A 14,844-nucleotide genomic window follows, 5' to 3' on the forward strand; every position below is an offset into this window, starting at 1 on the left:
ACTTGATTTCAAGAATTATTATAAACCTATAGTAATCAAAAGAGTGTAGTATTGATGTAAAGATAGACAAATAGATCTGTGGAACAGAATAGAGTCCAGAAGTAGAGCCATACATATGTGGACAATTGATTCTTGACAAAGACTCAGATAATTCAGTGTATAAAGGATTCTCTTTTCAACAAATGGTGCTGAAACAATTCATACCCAGATGCAAAAAAAAAAAAAATGAACCCATATATAAAAATCAATCCAAATGGATCATAGATCTAAATATAAAACCTAAAATTATAAAAACTCCAGGAGAAAATCTTTGTGGCCTTAGGGTTAGTTGGGAATTTCTTAAATACTGTTTGTAAAAAAAAAAAAAAAAAAAAAAAAAAAAGGATAAATTGGGCTTCATCAAAATTAAGGCTTTTACTCTCTGAAGTATATTTTTAAGAGAATGAAAAGAGAATCCACATCCTATGAGAAAAAAATATCAAAGCATATGTCTAATGAAAAATATGTAGAATATATTAAAATCATAACACAATAATAAAATTAATGGCATAAGATTTGAACAGATATTTCACAAGAGAAGATATGCAGATGGCAAATAATGTTAAATATATATCCACCATATGATCTAGTTATTCCACTTCTCAGTATTTTCCCAAAAGAGATAAAAGCAGATATCCATACAAAGACTTCTAAATGAATGCTCACAGTGGCATTATTTGTAATAGCTCAAGACAGGAAACAAACATCAAGGGGAATAGATAAATAGTTATATATCCATATGATGGAATGCCAAGCAATAAAAAAAAAAGAGTTACAACATGGATAAATCTCAAAATAATTATCCCGAGTGAAAGAATTCAGATAAAAAAGAGTAATGCTCTATAATACCATTTATATAAAACTCTAGAAAATGCAAACTGATAATGACAATGCAAATCAGTGTCTGCCTTGGAGATGGTGTAGAGAGGAATGCAGTTACAAAGTGGCATGATAAAACTTTGGGGTATGAATATGTCCACTATCTTGATGTGCTGATGGTTTCAGGTGTGCATATAGAAGTCAGATCTTCCCGAATTCTGTGCTTTAAATCTGTGCCATTTATGGTATATCAGTTAGGCCTCAATAAAGCTCTTTTTAAAATAATCCACATATCCAGGGCACAAATTGGCTCAGTTGGTTAAATATCCAACTCTTGATTTCAGCTCAGGTCCTAACCTCAGTCAGGTCGTGAGGTTGAGCCCTGCATCAGGCTCCACGCCCAACATGGAGCCTGCTTAAGATTCTCTCTCTGTGTCTCCCTCTGCCCTTCCCTCCCTTGTGATACATGATGTCTCTAAAAAAAAAATTCCACATATCCAACACCTCTTCCCCATTTTATGTATGAGATAATTGAGGTCTGAGGACAAGGTGACTTTTTCAAAATCATACCACTAGTCCAATGCAGAAGGGTTAGATTTATCCACATTGAAGCTTCTGGATGAAAATTATAAAAAGAGCTCTTGGTAGAAAATAACTTTTTTTTATATGATAGATTCATCTACTTTTCTCAGTATATTCCCATCTCTGTGCCAGGCACTATACTAGGTATGCTTCACTGTTTTGTTTCTATTTGAAAATCTAATTTCCCAGTGCTTGAGTCCAATTTCCTAGCAGATAGCTAGGAAACTTTCTAAACTGTTGGGGTCCCCAGCTGGGTTTGAATCACTTTTGGAAGCCTAGATTGTTTTCTCTAAAAAGTACCACCCTTACGTTCATCTTGAATGAGGAGTCAGACTCAATATTAATTCAAACTGAATTTCTTTGTTTGTTGTTTTAGGTCTGAATCGTTTGCTTACCAATGGCTCCTATGAAGCTGCATTTCCTCTGCATGAGGTATTGTCCTGCTTTTCCTCCTCCTCTGTCAATTTCTTGTTATTAAATCAGCTCTGGGAATAGTCATCAGTTGAGTTTGCTGATATGACATTTGTTCAGAATGAATTTAATTTGTTCAATAGATAATTAGGGAGGGCCTATTTGCATTGTGACATCACTCCTCCAGCATAGATTTATTTCTATATATCTGTTTTATGTAATTGTAAGAATACTTAATCAAGAGTCAATGAGCACAAATCCAGAGGAATTGCTGAGGGGACTCAAAGTCATAAAATTAAAGAAGCATTGAAAATTTGCATGAGGTACCAGACCCATGAGGAAAATGTTCCTGAAATACATAGTCTCTGCAACAAAGAAATCTATGGTGATTCCTTAGAGTAGGAAGGAGCCATCTTGAAAAGTCTCTGGTACCCAAAGGGTGATGAATGGAAATGAAGAGTATTTTGCCTATTATTGCTCATTTAAGATATGTAAATTTTGTTATTCTTTTTATTTGCTACATGATTTTTGTCTTATATGAGGACTTTAGTAAATGTACCTGTGATTACCCTTAACTCTGTTGTCCGCATTCAATCTTGGGTTATGTAACTCAGAATTCTCTTTTACACATAGATTTTAAGGGACATAGTCCTCATGATTGGTGAAAGATCGTTGTCACCTTCATGGTATTTGGTATTGAGCCTCTACTTTGTATCAGTTACTGTGTGATGCATAGAGCACAACAATGACTCTCGTAGCCCATGCACTGTAGGATCCCACAAATAGCTAGGCTGGAACTCCTAGGAGTGAGTTCCAAAAGTCTTCTGTTAGAAAAAAAAAATGTGAACAGTTTGCCAATAAACCTCGGAGAACAGCTCCAGCAGTTCCCAAATGGCAACTCTTTCCAAAGCATACCTTTATTTTTTTTGGGGGGGGGGTTGCTTACAGTGCTGTTTCTGTTGTTTTAAACACCACAAGGATACAAAGGTAATGTAGAATTTTACAAATCTTATTCAGTAAGAAAACTAGAAGCTTTGGCCCAAGACGCTATTCACAGACTCCCCTGAAGCATTTTTGGAATGATCCTTTTCATATGACAAAAGCAAACATTTTGACCCAAAGTTTTTCTAAAGCCACACATAGGTTATTTTTGAACTCTAAAGACAGATCACTCTGCTCCCCCCCAAAAAACATCATGTGGCTTCCTGTAGTTATTAGCTGGCATTCTCAAAAAAATGTTTCAGTGACAACTGCATCCTCCCACAGCCCAGCCCTTCCCCTTGGTGAGGGCGGTGTCTGAGCAATGGTAGGTAAGCAGAAGTATCTGTTTGGTGAGAAGTTGGCAGGTAGGAGGATGTCTGAGAAGATGCAGCTCTAAAACCCCACAGAGTAGCTCAAGGCCTCTTCTCTTTGGCTTTCATATCTCAACAAAGCCCCGTGTTCTCTAAGAAGAAACCTTCCAAATTAGTAACAGCAGCAACAGTAACAAAATCCGTCTATTGACTCTTTCCTCTCAGTTTAACTTAATTATATTATTTAACATCATAATAACCTTCAGAGGCATAAAAGCAAGAAGGGCAGATACTGTTCCCCTTGTTTCATGTTAAAAATTTAACCAGTGATTTAGAGAAAGGTTAGCCCCGTTTAGTTCCTGTGTGAGTTGTTGTTTGAGCTGAAACTAGAACCTGAGTTAGTTGCTCAGCCTTGTTCACCTTCCACTAAGAAAGAACTTCTCAGGTTAATGTTAAAAATTAGTCCACTTCTAGAGAGTACTTTTTCTGTTTGTGAAACTAGCATTGCCACTAACTTGAACTCAGGAAAAAAAACCTCTGCTTTTCTGGCCCTTGGTCTCCTCATTTGTTCCCTGAGATGGTTGAATTGGATTTGAATTGTAACTTTGAGGTTACATCCAGCTTTTATATTTTAGGGGCTTTGTGTAGAGAAGGCAAGTGTACAGCTATGGCTATTTACCAAGTACTCTGTCTTGAGACAAACGGAAAAGAGAGCTATGTCTTGGGCATGACCTTTAGGCAAGACACTCTATTCACTTAAACCATGAAAGAAACCTAATAAGGCACATAGTATTAGTTCCATTATGAACCAAGAATCTGAGGCTCAGAGAGTTTAAGACCTTCTACATAAAAAGTAGCAGAGCTGAATTTGAATCCATTCAAACCTGCCTGATTCCTAGCAAGCATGTTCTTTTTACAATCATGGGAGCATCACCAAGATTGTGTCCACGATAACCGCTTTCCTTTCAGTAGTGTGGATCCATTTCTTCTTTAAATTACCCCTATTGTTACTTCTGCCGTAAGAGACTAGTATTACTATCAGCTTTTCTTTATGGCTTTTTTTGGGTATAACCTCACTGGCAGTTGTGTTTTTATCCCAGGGAAGTTACAGAAGTAAAAACTCCATTAGAACTCATGGAGCGGAAAACCACCGACATCTGCTCTATGAGTGCTGGGCTTCCTGGGGCGTGTGGTATAAATACCAGCCTTTGGATCTTGTAAGGTGAGTTCTTAACCAGCTGCAAACATTAAACTTGCACAGAACGATTAGGGCAGACTGTCGGCTGGGACAAGATGAAACTCGGAGTTACACAGCTCTTACTCAAATCTGGCTTCATCTCAAGAAGGCAACTCATCAGAAGACATGGGTCATTCTTAGGAAACTAGACCTCACTCTGATGAGGATGGGGCTTCCTCCAAAAAGGCCTTAGGAAGGAGCCTGTGAGGTCAGCTCAGCCCCCCCCCCCAACAGGACTTTATAAGGAGCGGGTCATCTATGACCCTTATTGACAAACTATCGGTAATTGCAGAAAGATGATGTGCTTGCATATATTAGTGACAAATGGAATATCTGTTACTATCTGTGTAAGTAGGAAAAATGGAGTTCTGTCATTCTAATACATTACAGGCTTATTGTAATTTTCCACTAACAACCTTTCAAGATTGTTTTAATTCTGCAAGTCAAATTAGCCTATCAGCTTTTAACCTCTGATAATTGTACAGTGGAAGTATATTTTTTATTCAACTATTTATGTCCAACTTTCTGCTATGGCAGCCTTATACTCTGATGTCTTATTATTTAGAGACTGATCATTAAGATTGGGTAGCAATAATCCACACTTTGTGGATTCCTTATATGAAAGAAAATCATGTCTCATTTCCTAGACTAGCTGGATTTGTTTTACTTTCACTAGTGCCCTTAAAAGATGAACCCAGAACTGGGGCGCCTGGGTGGCTTGGTTGGTTAGCCATCTACCTTCAGCTCAGGTCATGATACCAGGGTACTGGGATCAAGCCCCACCATGGGCTCCCTGCTCAGCAGGGAGTCTGTCCTTCTCCCTCTGCCCCAACCCCTCCCTCATGCATTCTCTCTCTCTCTCTTGCTCTTTCTCGAATAAATAAAATCTTTTTAATCTTTAAAAAGATCTTAAAATCTTTTTAAAAATGAGCCCAGAGGAAAATGAAGTAGTAAGACATCTCACTTTACATTTTGTCTCCCCGGGCCATCATTCTTCCTGCCAGAGTCATTGTTACTAAGCATTTACTCCTGTTGTTACTCAAGGTCATTGACGAAATGTGTACTGCTTTTTGTGTTAGTAACAAATGATCCAGATGATCAGGGTGAGTGGAAAATATTTTCTGAGATAAGATCATTTTCTTTTGATGAGTCTCAATACATGCTAACACAGGGATCTTCCCAGCCTCGGTCCCAATATTGCAGGATTACACTGATTAAAAATTAGAGAATTACTGCAACAAAATATCTGCCCTCCCTGACAGTATTTTAAGACTTTGCAGTTTGTCAATGAGTATTAACTGCCCATTGTGTTTCTAGTATGATGCTAAATACTATTGCCAAAGACAATAGTCTCTGAGAAACTCAGTTTTCTTCAGGAAAACAGTTTCTGCATATTTGAAACAAATAGAAAACAATACAAGACTGTGCACAATTAGGTAAAATGTGTGATGGAGGTGATAAGTTGTTTTGTTAATGGAGATTGGGGGTTGGATCAGGCAACCAATGATACCTTCCAGAGATGATTTTTTTAAAGATTTTATTTATTTACTTGAGAGAGAGCATGAGTAGGGGGAGGAACAGAGAGAGATGGAGAGAGAGAGAGGCAGACTCCCCACTGAGCAGGGAGCCCGATGTGAGGCTCCATCCCAGGTCCCTGGAATCACAACCCAAGCCAAAGGCAGACGCCTAACTGACTGAGCAATCCAGGTGCTCCAGGGTGATAAATTTCATAAGAGTTTGGAAAAATGGAAAGGATAGGTATGGGTTGGTGCCTCTGTAGAAAGCTCTGTAGAGCTGAGCCTGGAAGAGAGTAGGATTTGTATTGGCTAAAAGGAAGGGAAATGAAAAGCATAAGCAATATTTGAGTAGAATGAAGTTGTGGATATCTAGGGAATCTCATCTCTTAAATAGCTCTTGTCCTATAGATTTTGTTTCCCCCATGTCTCTCAATTCTGGCCACATCCCAGGACCTCCTCTGTCATACTATGTCCTTCACCTAATAATCTGAACTATAGCTGTTGTCCCATACTTGGTTTCCCTCTTTCCCACCCTGGCCCCTTCCAGTTTATTCTCTACCCTCAGACAGAGTGATCTCTTTGGAATATAAATCTAATTATGTCCCTTGAATGTTAAAACTCTCTTAGGATTTTCCCATTCTCCCAAGACAAGGATCAGGGGGTACCTGGATGGCTCAGTGGTTGAGTGTCTGCCTTTGGCTCAGGTCCTCCTCACCTCCTCAGAGAAGTCTTCCCTAACTAGGGTGGTCACATGGTCTTGGTTTATGTCGTTGTGGAATTGTATTCCTCTACTTTTGTAGCCCTTTTCCCAGTATTCTAATTGTAAACTTATTTCTTTAATTGATTGACATCTGTATCCTCTGTCATCCTGTGAGCTGCACAAGAGCAGGGACCAACCTTACTTTGCTCATCATTGTATCCTCAGCTCCTAGCACAATATTTGCCACAGGGAAGGTGTTGTTTTATATGTGGAATGAATGAAAGAATGTATCTGCATATTTGAATGTCTGTTGGAAAAGTCTTCCAAGAGTAGAAAATTTCTTCTGGGACACAGTGAAAGATAGGATAAATAAATCATCTTTACCCCATTTTAAGGAGCTTTTAGGGACTACTGGACATTCTAAGAGGAAAGCAGAAGCCAGTATTTGGAAACTGGTGGTCAAAACAACATGTGTTTAGAATGAGAATGAAAAAAATAATTAGAATATTCTTATATTAGACTAAAAAGAATTAACCTCCAACTAATGAAATAAAGCTTTTGAGAGGCATAGAAAGTGCAATTTGGGTTACATTCTAACATAAGTCAATTATATTACTAATGGTGTTTGGAAAAGAAATTCAAGGAATTCCCTGGATACTTGTAAACTTTGCAGACTGCAGGGGACTACGCAGACTAGTTAATCTCAGAGAAGTATTTGTTGAGGTAGATGTTGAAACGTGAAAAATCATCACTTAAAAGGAAAAGTTGCTCTCAGTATCGACTCATGTTGAATCTTCATAATTAGAGTTTCTAATATCTTGTGATCATATCATTGTAAACATCTTAGAAAGCTATGAAATCTTGAAAGGGGTGCTTAAAGTTCTTCACAATAACTTTGTTTCCTATTTTTAAAGATATGTGTAATCACAATACATGTGCTACAAACAAGCATACCCTCAAAAACGGCAAAGATGAGATTATGTGTTGTCTCTCATGTTTCAAATTCTCCTGGTTCTGTATTAAGTGTTGTATCTTCCTGAATGGGCATGGGTTTATTCTGTGTTCTGAGAACAAGCTTGTGTATAATCATGTTCTTTTATGCTCATTCTGTTTCTGATATATAATAAAAGAAGAAGAAATTTAAGCCCACAACCTTAATTTGGTCAAGCGCTCTCTTCTCTTGGATGCATTATTTATCATCAAGGCTGCTACAAAGTAAAATGATTGAGCAAAGTATTATAATGCCTAAACTCTAAACACTTCACTATGATATGCAAGGCTCTCATGTCTTAAACAGGCGGTACTTTGGAGAGAAGATTGGGTTGTATTTTGCCTGGTTGGGCTGGTACACTGGCATGCTCTTCCCAGCTGCCTTCATTGGACTGTTCGTCTTTTTGTATGGAGTCATCACTCTGGATCACTGCCAAGTCAGGTAGGGGGAGCTCTGGGTAAGCCTGCCTTTGCTTCTATTTAGAAATGGGTGATGGTGCTTTGGGGGATCTTCCCATATGTGGGCCCACTTTTCCTCCTCACTTCCTTCTCAGTCCCTCCTGGGAAGAATTCAGGAGGTTCAATTCACTAGATCTTCCATCCATTGCCAGTGTGGCTGTTGTCTTCAGTTACCAAGAAAGCAGAGTTTACCTTTATGGACTTATAGGCCACTCTGTGTCCATGGAAAAATGGCTTTCCTTCGCTGGCTAAAAGTGGCTCTCTTTCTCTGACTTTTTACCTTTTTCTGCTAATCCTGCAAAAATGGTGGGTTGACAGTCCTTTTTATGAATTCTGTGTTTGACAAGGACCCTTTAAACCTAAGCCAGAAAGACATCATACCAACTTGTTGGGGCCTTAAGAATGATTCACTATTGAGGATTATTATCTCAGCTCTCTCACCAGATACCGTTTAAGGCAGTCACAGAGATTTTATTGCCAGGCTGGACAATGATCATAAATAATAAATGTGCCTTTTAGAAGTGATTGCAAAAGTAAAAGTGGTTGATTGATTCTCCCACCTGCAAAAATATTTTACTTTCTGGTAAAATTGTTAAATAGGAATGTAGTTTTCCCCTAGAACTAATGCATCATATTTTTATTTATCCCTCCATTATTACTTTTCACTTATCATGCACATAGAGATTGAGGCAGGCACTTTTAGGTACCTGACTGTTCCTACAGTTCAGTATGAAATTGCTTCAAATCTGTGCAATGTTGTGAATGACTTTTGTATAATTTAGGGCAAAACATCCAGTGTTTTGATTCCTGTATTTTCAGAGTTTAACTTATTAATATGTAAAGCCAAGAAACAGCCTCATAAATGAGTAGGTTTATCAAATTATTAAAATGTGCAGGCTCTTGTTTACATTAATAACAGATATGACTAGGAAGCTTCTAAAGACAAAAATCTAATCTACTGGATATTATTTAGTGGTTAAGGATTCTGGTGAAATTGGAGGGGGAAACATGCTCTGCTATCATTAAAAAGCAGTCCTTTCTGTTCTGTTTTCCAGTAAAGAAGTCTGCCAAGCTACAGATATCATCATGTGTCCTGTGTGCGATAAATACTGTCCATTCATGAGGCTGTCAGACAGCTGCGTTTATGCCAAGGTAATTTCAAATCTACAGCATTCTGGGTAGATTGAATTTTTCATGTATTTTCATGAGGAACAGAGGGTAGCTGTATTGTTTTTGTCATTTCTGGTCTTTGATTCTCAAGTTTATATTGTAGGAGAAAGTTACCTCTATCACTTGGTGTTCTAATTCAAACATATATATATATTTTTTTTTACTGTATATGTACTTTAAATGTATTAGCTCTGATTGTCATCACAGGAAGGTACAGTGTACATACTGCAAAGAGTGCAGTTGGTAGAGTCAGAGAAAGACTCAGATCTTGACTCTGCTCTTTACCACTTGTCAGCCCCAGAACAAGTTATTTACCTCTGAGCCGCAGTTTTCTTATCTGTAAGATGGAGAATGTGATACCTGTTTCATATGATTGTTATAAGAAGTGAGATAAAATGTGTACAGAGCAAAGTGCTTGGCAGATGGTAAGCTCTTAGTCAATGAGAGCTGCCATGACTTTCCTCCTTCATTATTGTTGTTGTCAAAAAAAAAAAAAAATTAGATTCAAGACTACTTCAGCTACTTGCCTCCTTGACCGTGTGCACAGACAGTCTCTTTGAGGCTGAGCTCTCTCATCTCTAAAATGCAGGCAGTGATGATACCTGCCTTCTCTGCCCCATGGCATGTCATGAAGACCAGAGAAGATAGTACATATATGGAAAAGTCCTTTGAAAAAAAACAAATACATAGCATCATTACATCTATTATATGTTATTGCATGTTTTTATCATGTTAGGCCTTACTTTATTAAAATTTTAGACTCATTCATCTAATTCCTTATTTTTTACTTATGGGCAGTGTCACTAATACAAAGCGATAGCTGAGTATGGGCTGCTAAAGACTTTTCCAAGACTACTACATGTTGACTTGCTCAGATTTCAGATACATTTCAGACTTTACTGAATGTCTGCAATCCCTGCAGTTTGGATCTATCTGATTATACTATTGGCATAGCAGAGTTTTGTTTTAAATGAGAAAACATTTGATAGACAGCCCAGGAGGCCGCCCATCCATGATGTCTATAGCACTGCAAGTGGCCAGTCTATATGGGTGGAACCCAAACCACAGCAGCCAGCTGTGATATTCGAAAGATTTAGATAAGTGCTTGCAAGGGACCAAAAAGACACAAAATACTCTCCCTACCTTTGGAGAACATACAGATCTGAGTGAGTGAGGACAAATTTAACAGAATGAGCTTAGGAAGTACAGATCTGATGAGAATCAAGAGTTTGGTCAGTAATATAATTTTGTTTAAAGATCATGAGTTAAGCTTGAATGACCCAGGTGTAAAAGTTCTGCTTTGAGGGAAATCTCAGAAAGCCAGTCTTTTATTGTTATTGTTGTTTAAGGGTATTTGTTTTTTACATGAAAAGATAGGACTTGAGTGAAGTTTTCTTTTTAGGAGATCTGTGATGATTCCCTGAAAGGTTCATCATAGATAGTTCAGAGTGCTCCGATTTTATAGGAGCTAGTTGAACAGTTATTCTACTGAACGTAAGATCTAGAACAGTATTAATTATAATAATAGCTGGGCCGTAGATATAAAAGTATCTAGGCAACCTACATTTTTATTTCTAATTCTTACAGCAACTTCAAGATAGATGTTATTACTCTTATTTTACTCAGAGGTAAAAATTAGTCATCCATGGTCACACAGTAGTAAGTAGCTAGGCCTTGATTTATCTGACTGCAAAACATATCATTGTGCCATACTGAGGCTACAAGAAGTTTGGATTCCTGATTTTAGATTTGGTCTTGCCTTAAAAAATTTAGTAAAATGAAAACTGAAAAAGTCTCAGAATGAAAGAATTGAAGGTCTATAGTGTTTCCTTTAGAAGCATTTATTAGAAATGCCAAACCAATTTCATAGGACTGAGGATACATAGGAATATTGGATCAAGTCAGAGCCCAGATCACTCTAATCAATGGCTGTTCTGCTGGTCAGGAATGCTTTAGTTCCGGCCATTACATTTGCAAGATCAGAAAGCCAACTTAAATTGGCTTAAGCAGAAAGGACTTATTGGCTCATTTCACTGGAAAATATACTAAAATAGCTCACACTGAGAACAAGAGCCTCCAGGCCTAAACTGGTCCTCCAAGATGTCGCTCTTTGGCTTTCTGTCTGCATGACCCTTCTGCAGACAGGTTCTTGTCACATGATAGGGAAGGTGGCTACCGATTGCCACAATATGAGATTTCTGTCTTCTTTATCTCCTTAAGCAAATTTGTATGCTTTTTAAAAATGCTTGATCTGCTGTTACAGAATGTCAGTTTCAGAACATTGATGTTGCCTAGTTTGGAATTCTTTGGAGTCCGCTGTCCTCCCCAAATACTTCATTATGTTGGCCTGTGCATGCCTATCCCCTGGAGGTGTCAACCACTTTTGAGTAACGGTCAGAGGCCAGGCCCTCAGTTGTCAGTCCTGGTGAATTTACAGAAAGGAGAGGACAGTTTGTCCCGGGCACCACTGTGCGCTGACTTTTCCAGAGGACTTTTTTGGTCAGAGTTTCGTTTTTAAATCTGCCTAGAACAAAACAGAATTGGGCGGAGCCACTGTCCCCTGACTGCAATCTACCAGTCCTAGAGTCTAAGAGGACCTGGGCTGAGGAGAGAATGCCAGCTGGCCAGGGAGCATCTCCTTTTCTCCTCAGCCAGTCAGAACTCTGAGCATCCTTGATATTACTCCAAGAACCAGCTGCAGCTGATTTGATGGGAGACATATCCAATGACCATGGAGGGAGAGGCTAGAGTAGAACTTATGTTTTGTTCCATGATAAGCTTCCACTCTGCTAGAGAACTGCCACTAACTCTCCCTGTATACCACCACTTCCTACACACACACACACACACACACACACACACACACACACACACCAGTTCAAGGCAACTTTCCACCTCCCCTGGGGTTCCTTAGGGTCTTTGTTTTTGTGTTTTTTTGGTTCCCAGAATCTGTTGTCTGCTTCTCTAGGGTTGATTTTGGCAAAGGGAGCCATCAGGCTATTTTAACGTACCGTTTTAGTAGGAACCAAAAATCCTTACTAACTCACCCCCCTCCTGATTCAAATATTCCCAAGTAACTGCAGCAGAAAAATGTCCCTCTCCAGATGTTTGTTTATCAGTCCCAGGAAAGGACTCTAATTGGTTCTCTTTGAGCAACATGCCCATAGGGACCTACATGAGAGGCATCTATTACCAGGAGGAAGGAGAAAGACAATGTGAACAGCCAAAAACAATGACCACTACAACTGATTCCAGAATCTAATCTGATGGCACAAGCTACAACTTCCACCAACACCCTATAAATACCCTAATAGAGAGTGCACACCAGCCACATACCACTGGAAATCTCAGGCTTGATTTAATGCTCAGTGTGTTATATGATATGCAATATACCATTTAACACTCCCCTCTAGCATACGAAATATTGGCTTTTGCCTTTTGTATACATGAGGTATTTTAATGCTGCTTATCTCTCCTATGTTCAAAGAAAAAGAAGAACTTTTGGAAAATTTTGAAATACTTCACACTCTGATATAAAAGGAAAATACCTGTTTATAGTTGGCACATTCTCCAAGGGACAGTAAAGTATATTTTATAGAGAGCTATAAAGTACCCAAAAAAGATTATGCTTTATGAATGTATCTTTTATGTATACAATGGAATATTACTCAGCTATTAGAAATGACAAATACCCACCATTTGCTTCAACGTGGATGGAACTGGAGGGTATTATGCTGAGTGAAGTAAGTCAGTCGGAGAAGGACAAACATTATATGTTCTCATTCATTTGGGGAATATAAATAATAGTGAAAGGGAATATAAGGGAAGGGGGAAGAAATGTGTGGGAAATATCCGAAAGGGAGACAGAACGTAAAGACTGCTAACTCTGGGAAACGAACTAGGGGTGGTAGAAGGGGAGGAGGACGGGGGGTGGGAGTGAATGGGTGATGGGCACTGGGGGTTATTCTGTATGTTAGTAAATTGAACACCAATAAAAAATAAATTTAAAAAAAATGAATGTATCAGTCATCATTTCAATTTGGCATGACACGGTGTGATTTATCCTGGAGGCAGAAATGACCATGGCAGTTTTGCAGGACAAATAGCTTTCTGCTGTGGTGTTTGTGATAGAATATATTATCTGGCAATAAAGTATTTGCTAGCTGTCTTTGTGTTATATGTAATAGGTAAATACAGTGATTACCTGAGGCTTTAATAAAGGTGGAAGTGGATTTTGTTAATGGTCTACTCTCTCTTCTTTGTAATACTAAAATCCAGAGGGTAGCCCAGAAAGTGTTTGTTCAAAACTACACAGACAAGATAGCCAGGTTTTCCAAGTGAATAAATGAGGCATTAAAAATAGAAATCAGAAGCCTTTAAAGCAGCAATAATACCTTCCTAGTCTTAAGTAAAAGTATATAATATACATATGTCCATGTATAATAGTTTTTATGGGGCATCAAAGAAAATTCTTAGCAGTATTGGGGCTGTTGATAAATTTATGTTCAACTTGATGATACCTACATAAAGGGAACAGATCCTCCTTACATACCCAAACAACTTCATAATTGGAGGAACGACCTCCTTGATTATGATCCAAAAGGAAAATATCCCAAAGAAACATCGCAAAATTCATTTATTTTTATTTTGAAAAACTGTGAATTGAAACTTGGTATATGAGAAACTAGTTTAACTATGATTCATAATGTTCCCAGGTAACCCACCTCTTTGATAATGGAGCCACTGTATTCTTTGCTGTTTTCATGGCAGTTTGGGGTAAGTGTCCTGCATCCATGTAACTTGAGTTCCCCACATATGCTCTAGAACATGTTCTTTCAGAAATTTGATTTTGTCATGTAAATGTGAAAGAAAGAGGCTTAAATAAATTCAGTCGGCCATTCTATTAGATTCGAGCGGCTAAAAAAAAAAATCATTTAGTTTATTTAAAAAGCACTGTTGTAGAGGAGAAATACATCTGATTTCTCTTAAGCCTTTGACAATTTCGTCAATATTCCATTATTAAAGTAAAATTCGCCTTCTGTTGGAGACAAAAAAAAATTTATAGTATATCAAAAAATCTGGTGAAGATCTAAGTACTCATTGAAGTATGTGGGACTTTCTGTTGTGAGTGAAATCTTTTCATCCCCCTAAAGTATGAGTACTCACCTCTGGCTTCCTTCCAGTTCTGGTTAAAATGACCCCCTAAAAATGAGAGCTATTTACAAAACTGAATTGAGTTCTTTTACATCAGTTTAAGTCAACAGCTCCATGATAACAAAATGTGATGGAACATTCACTTAAAGAATTTCTTAACCCAAAGAAAGTACTTAACCTACTTCTTCGAAAAATGAGTTTTAGTATCTTTCTCATCAAATCATTTTAATGTTTTGGTTTAGTAGGATAGAAAGGAGTCTGGGAAAATTTATAGCAGTTTATGGTTATTACCTTTGAAGAGAGGATTTCCCTGTGGAAAGAGTAAGTGAGCAGTAATGAAAGATTTTTTTTTACACTCTATTTTTTCAACTTGGTTTTAATTTAATTTTTCACAATTATTATGCATTTCTGCTAGAATCTCTGTTTTGATATTACAAAACTCTGCTAACTCAAGCCTTAGGCTCATGTTGTTCC

General features: G+C 37.9%; 1 protein-coding gene across 7 annotated transcripts in view; it reads left to right on the forward strand.

Moving 5' to 3' along the window:
- The window catches only part of ANO4 (anoctamin 4), a 404,256-nt gene that overhangs the window by 307,161 nt on the left and 82,251 nt on the right, over positions 1-14,844 (forward strand). For all 7 annotated transcript variants that reach the window (XM_038558801.1, XM_038558802.1, XM_038558799.1 and 4 more), the window contains 5 exons: positions 1,817-1,872; positions 4,244-4,365; positions 7,895-8,029; positions 9,102-9,198; positions 13,932-13,992. In XM_038558801.1, coding sequence (XP_038414729.1) covers positions 1,817-1,872; positions 4,244-4,365; positions 7,895-8,029; positions 9,102-9,198; positions 13,932-13,992 — 471 coding nt within the window. The remainder of the gene's footprint in view (positions 1-1,816; positions 1,873-4,243; positions 4,366-7,894; positions 8,030-9,101; positions 9,199-13,931; positions 13,993-14,844) is intronic.

This window comes from Canis lupus, chromosome 15 (genome assembly GCF_011100685.1).
Source record: "Canis lupus familiaris isolate Mischka breed German Shepherd chromosome 15, alternate assembly UU_Cfam_GSD_1.0, whole genome shotgun sequence".
Classification (NCBI taxonomy): domain Eukaryota; kingdom Metazoa; phylum Chordata; class Mammalia; order Carnivora; family Canidae; genus Canis; species Canis lupus.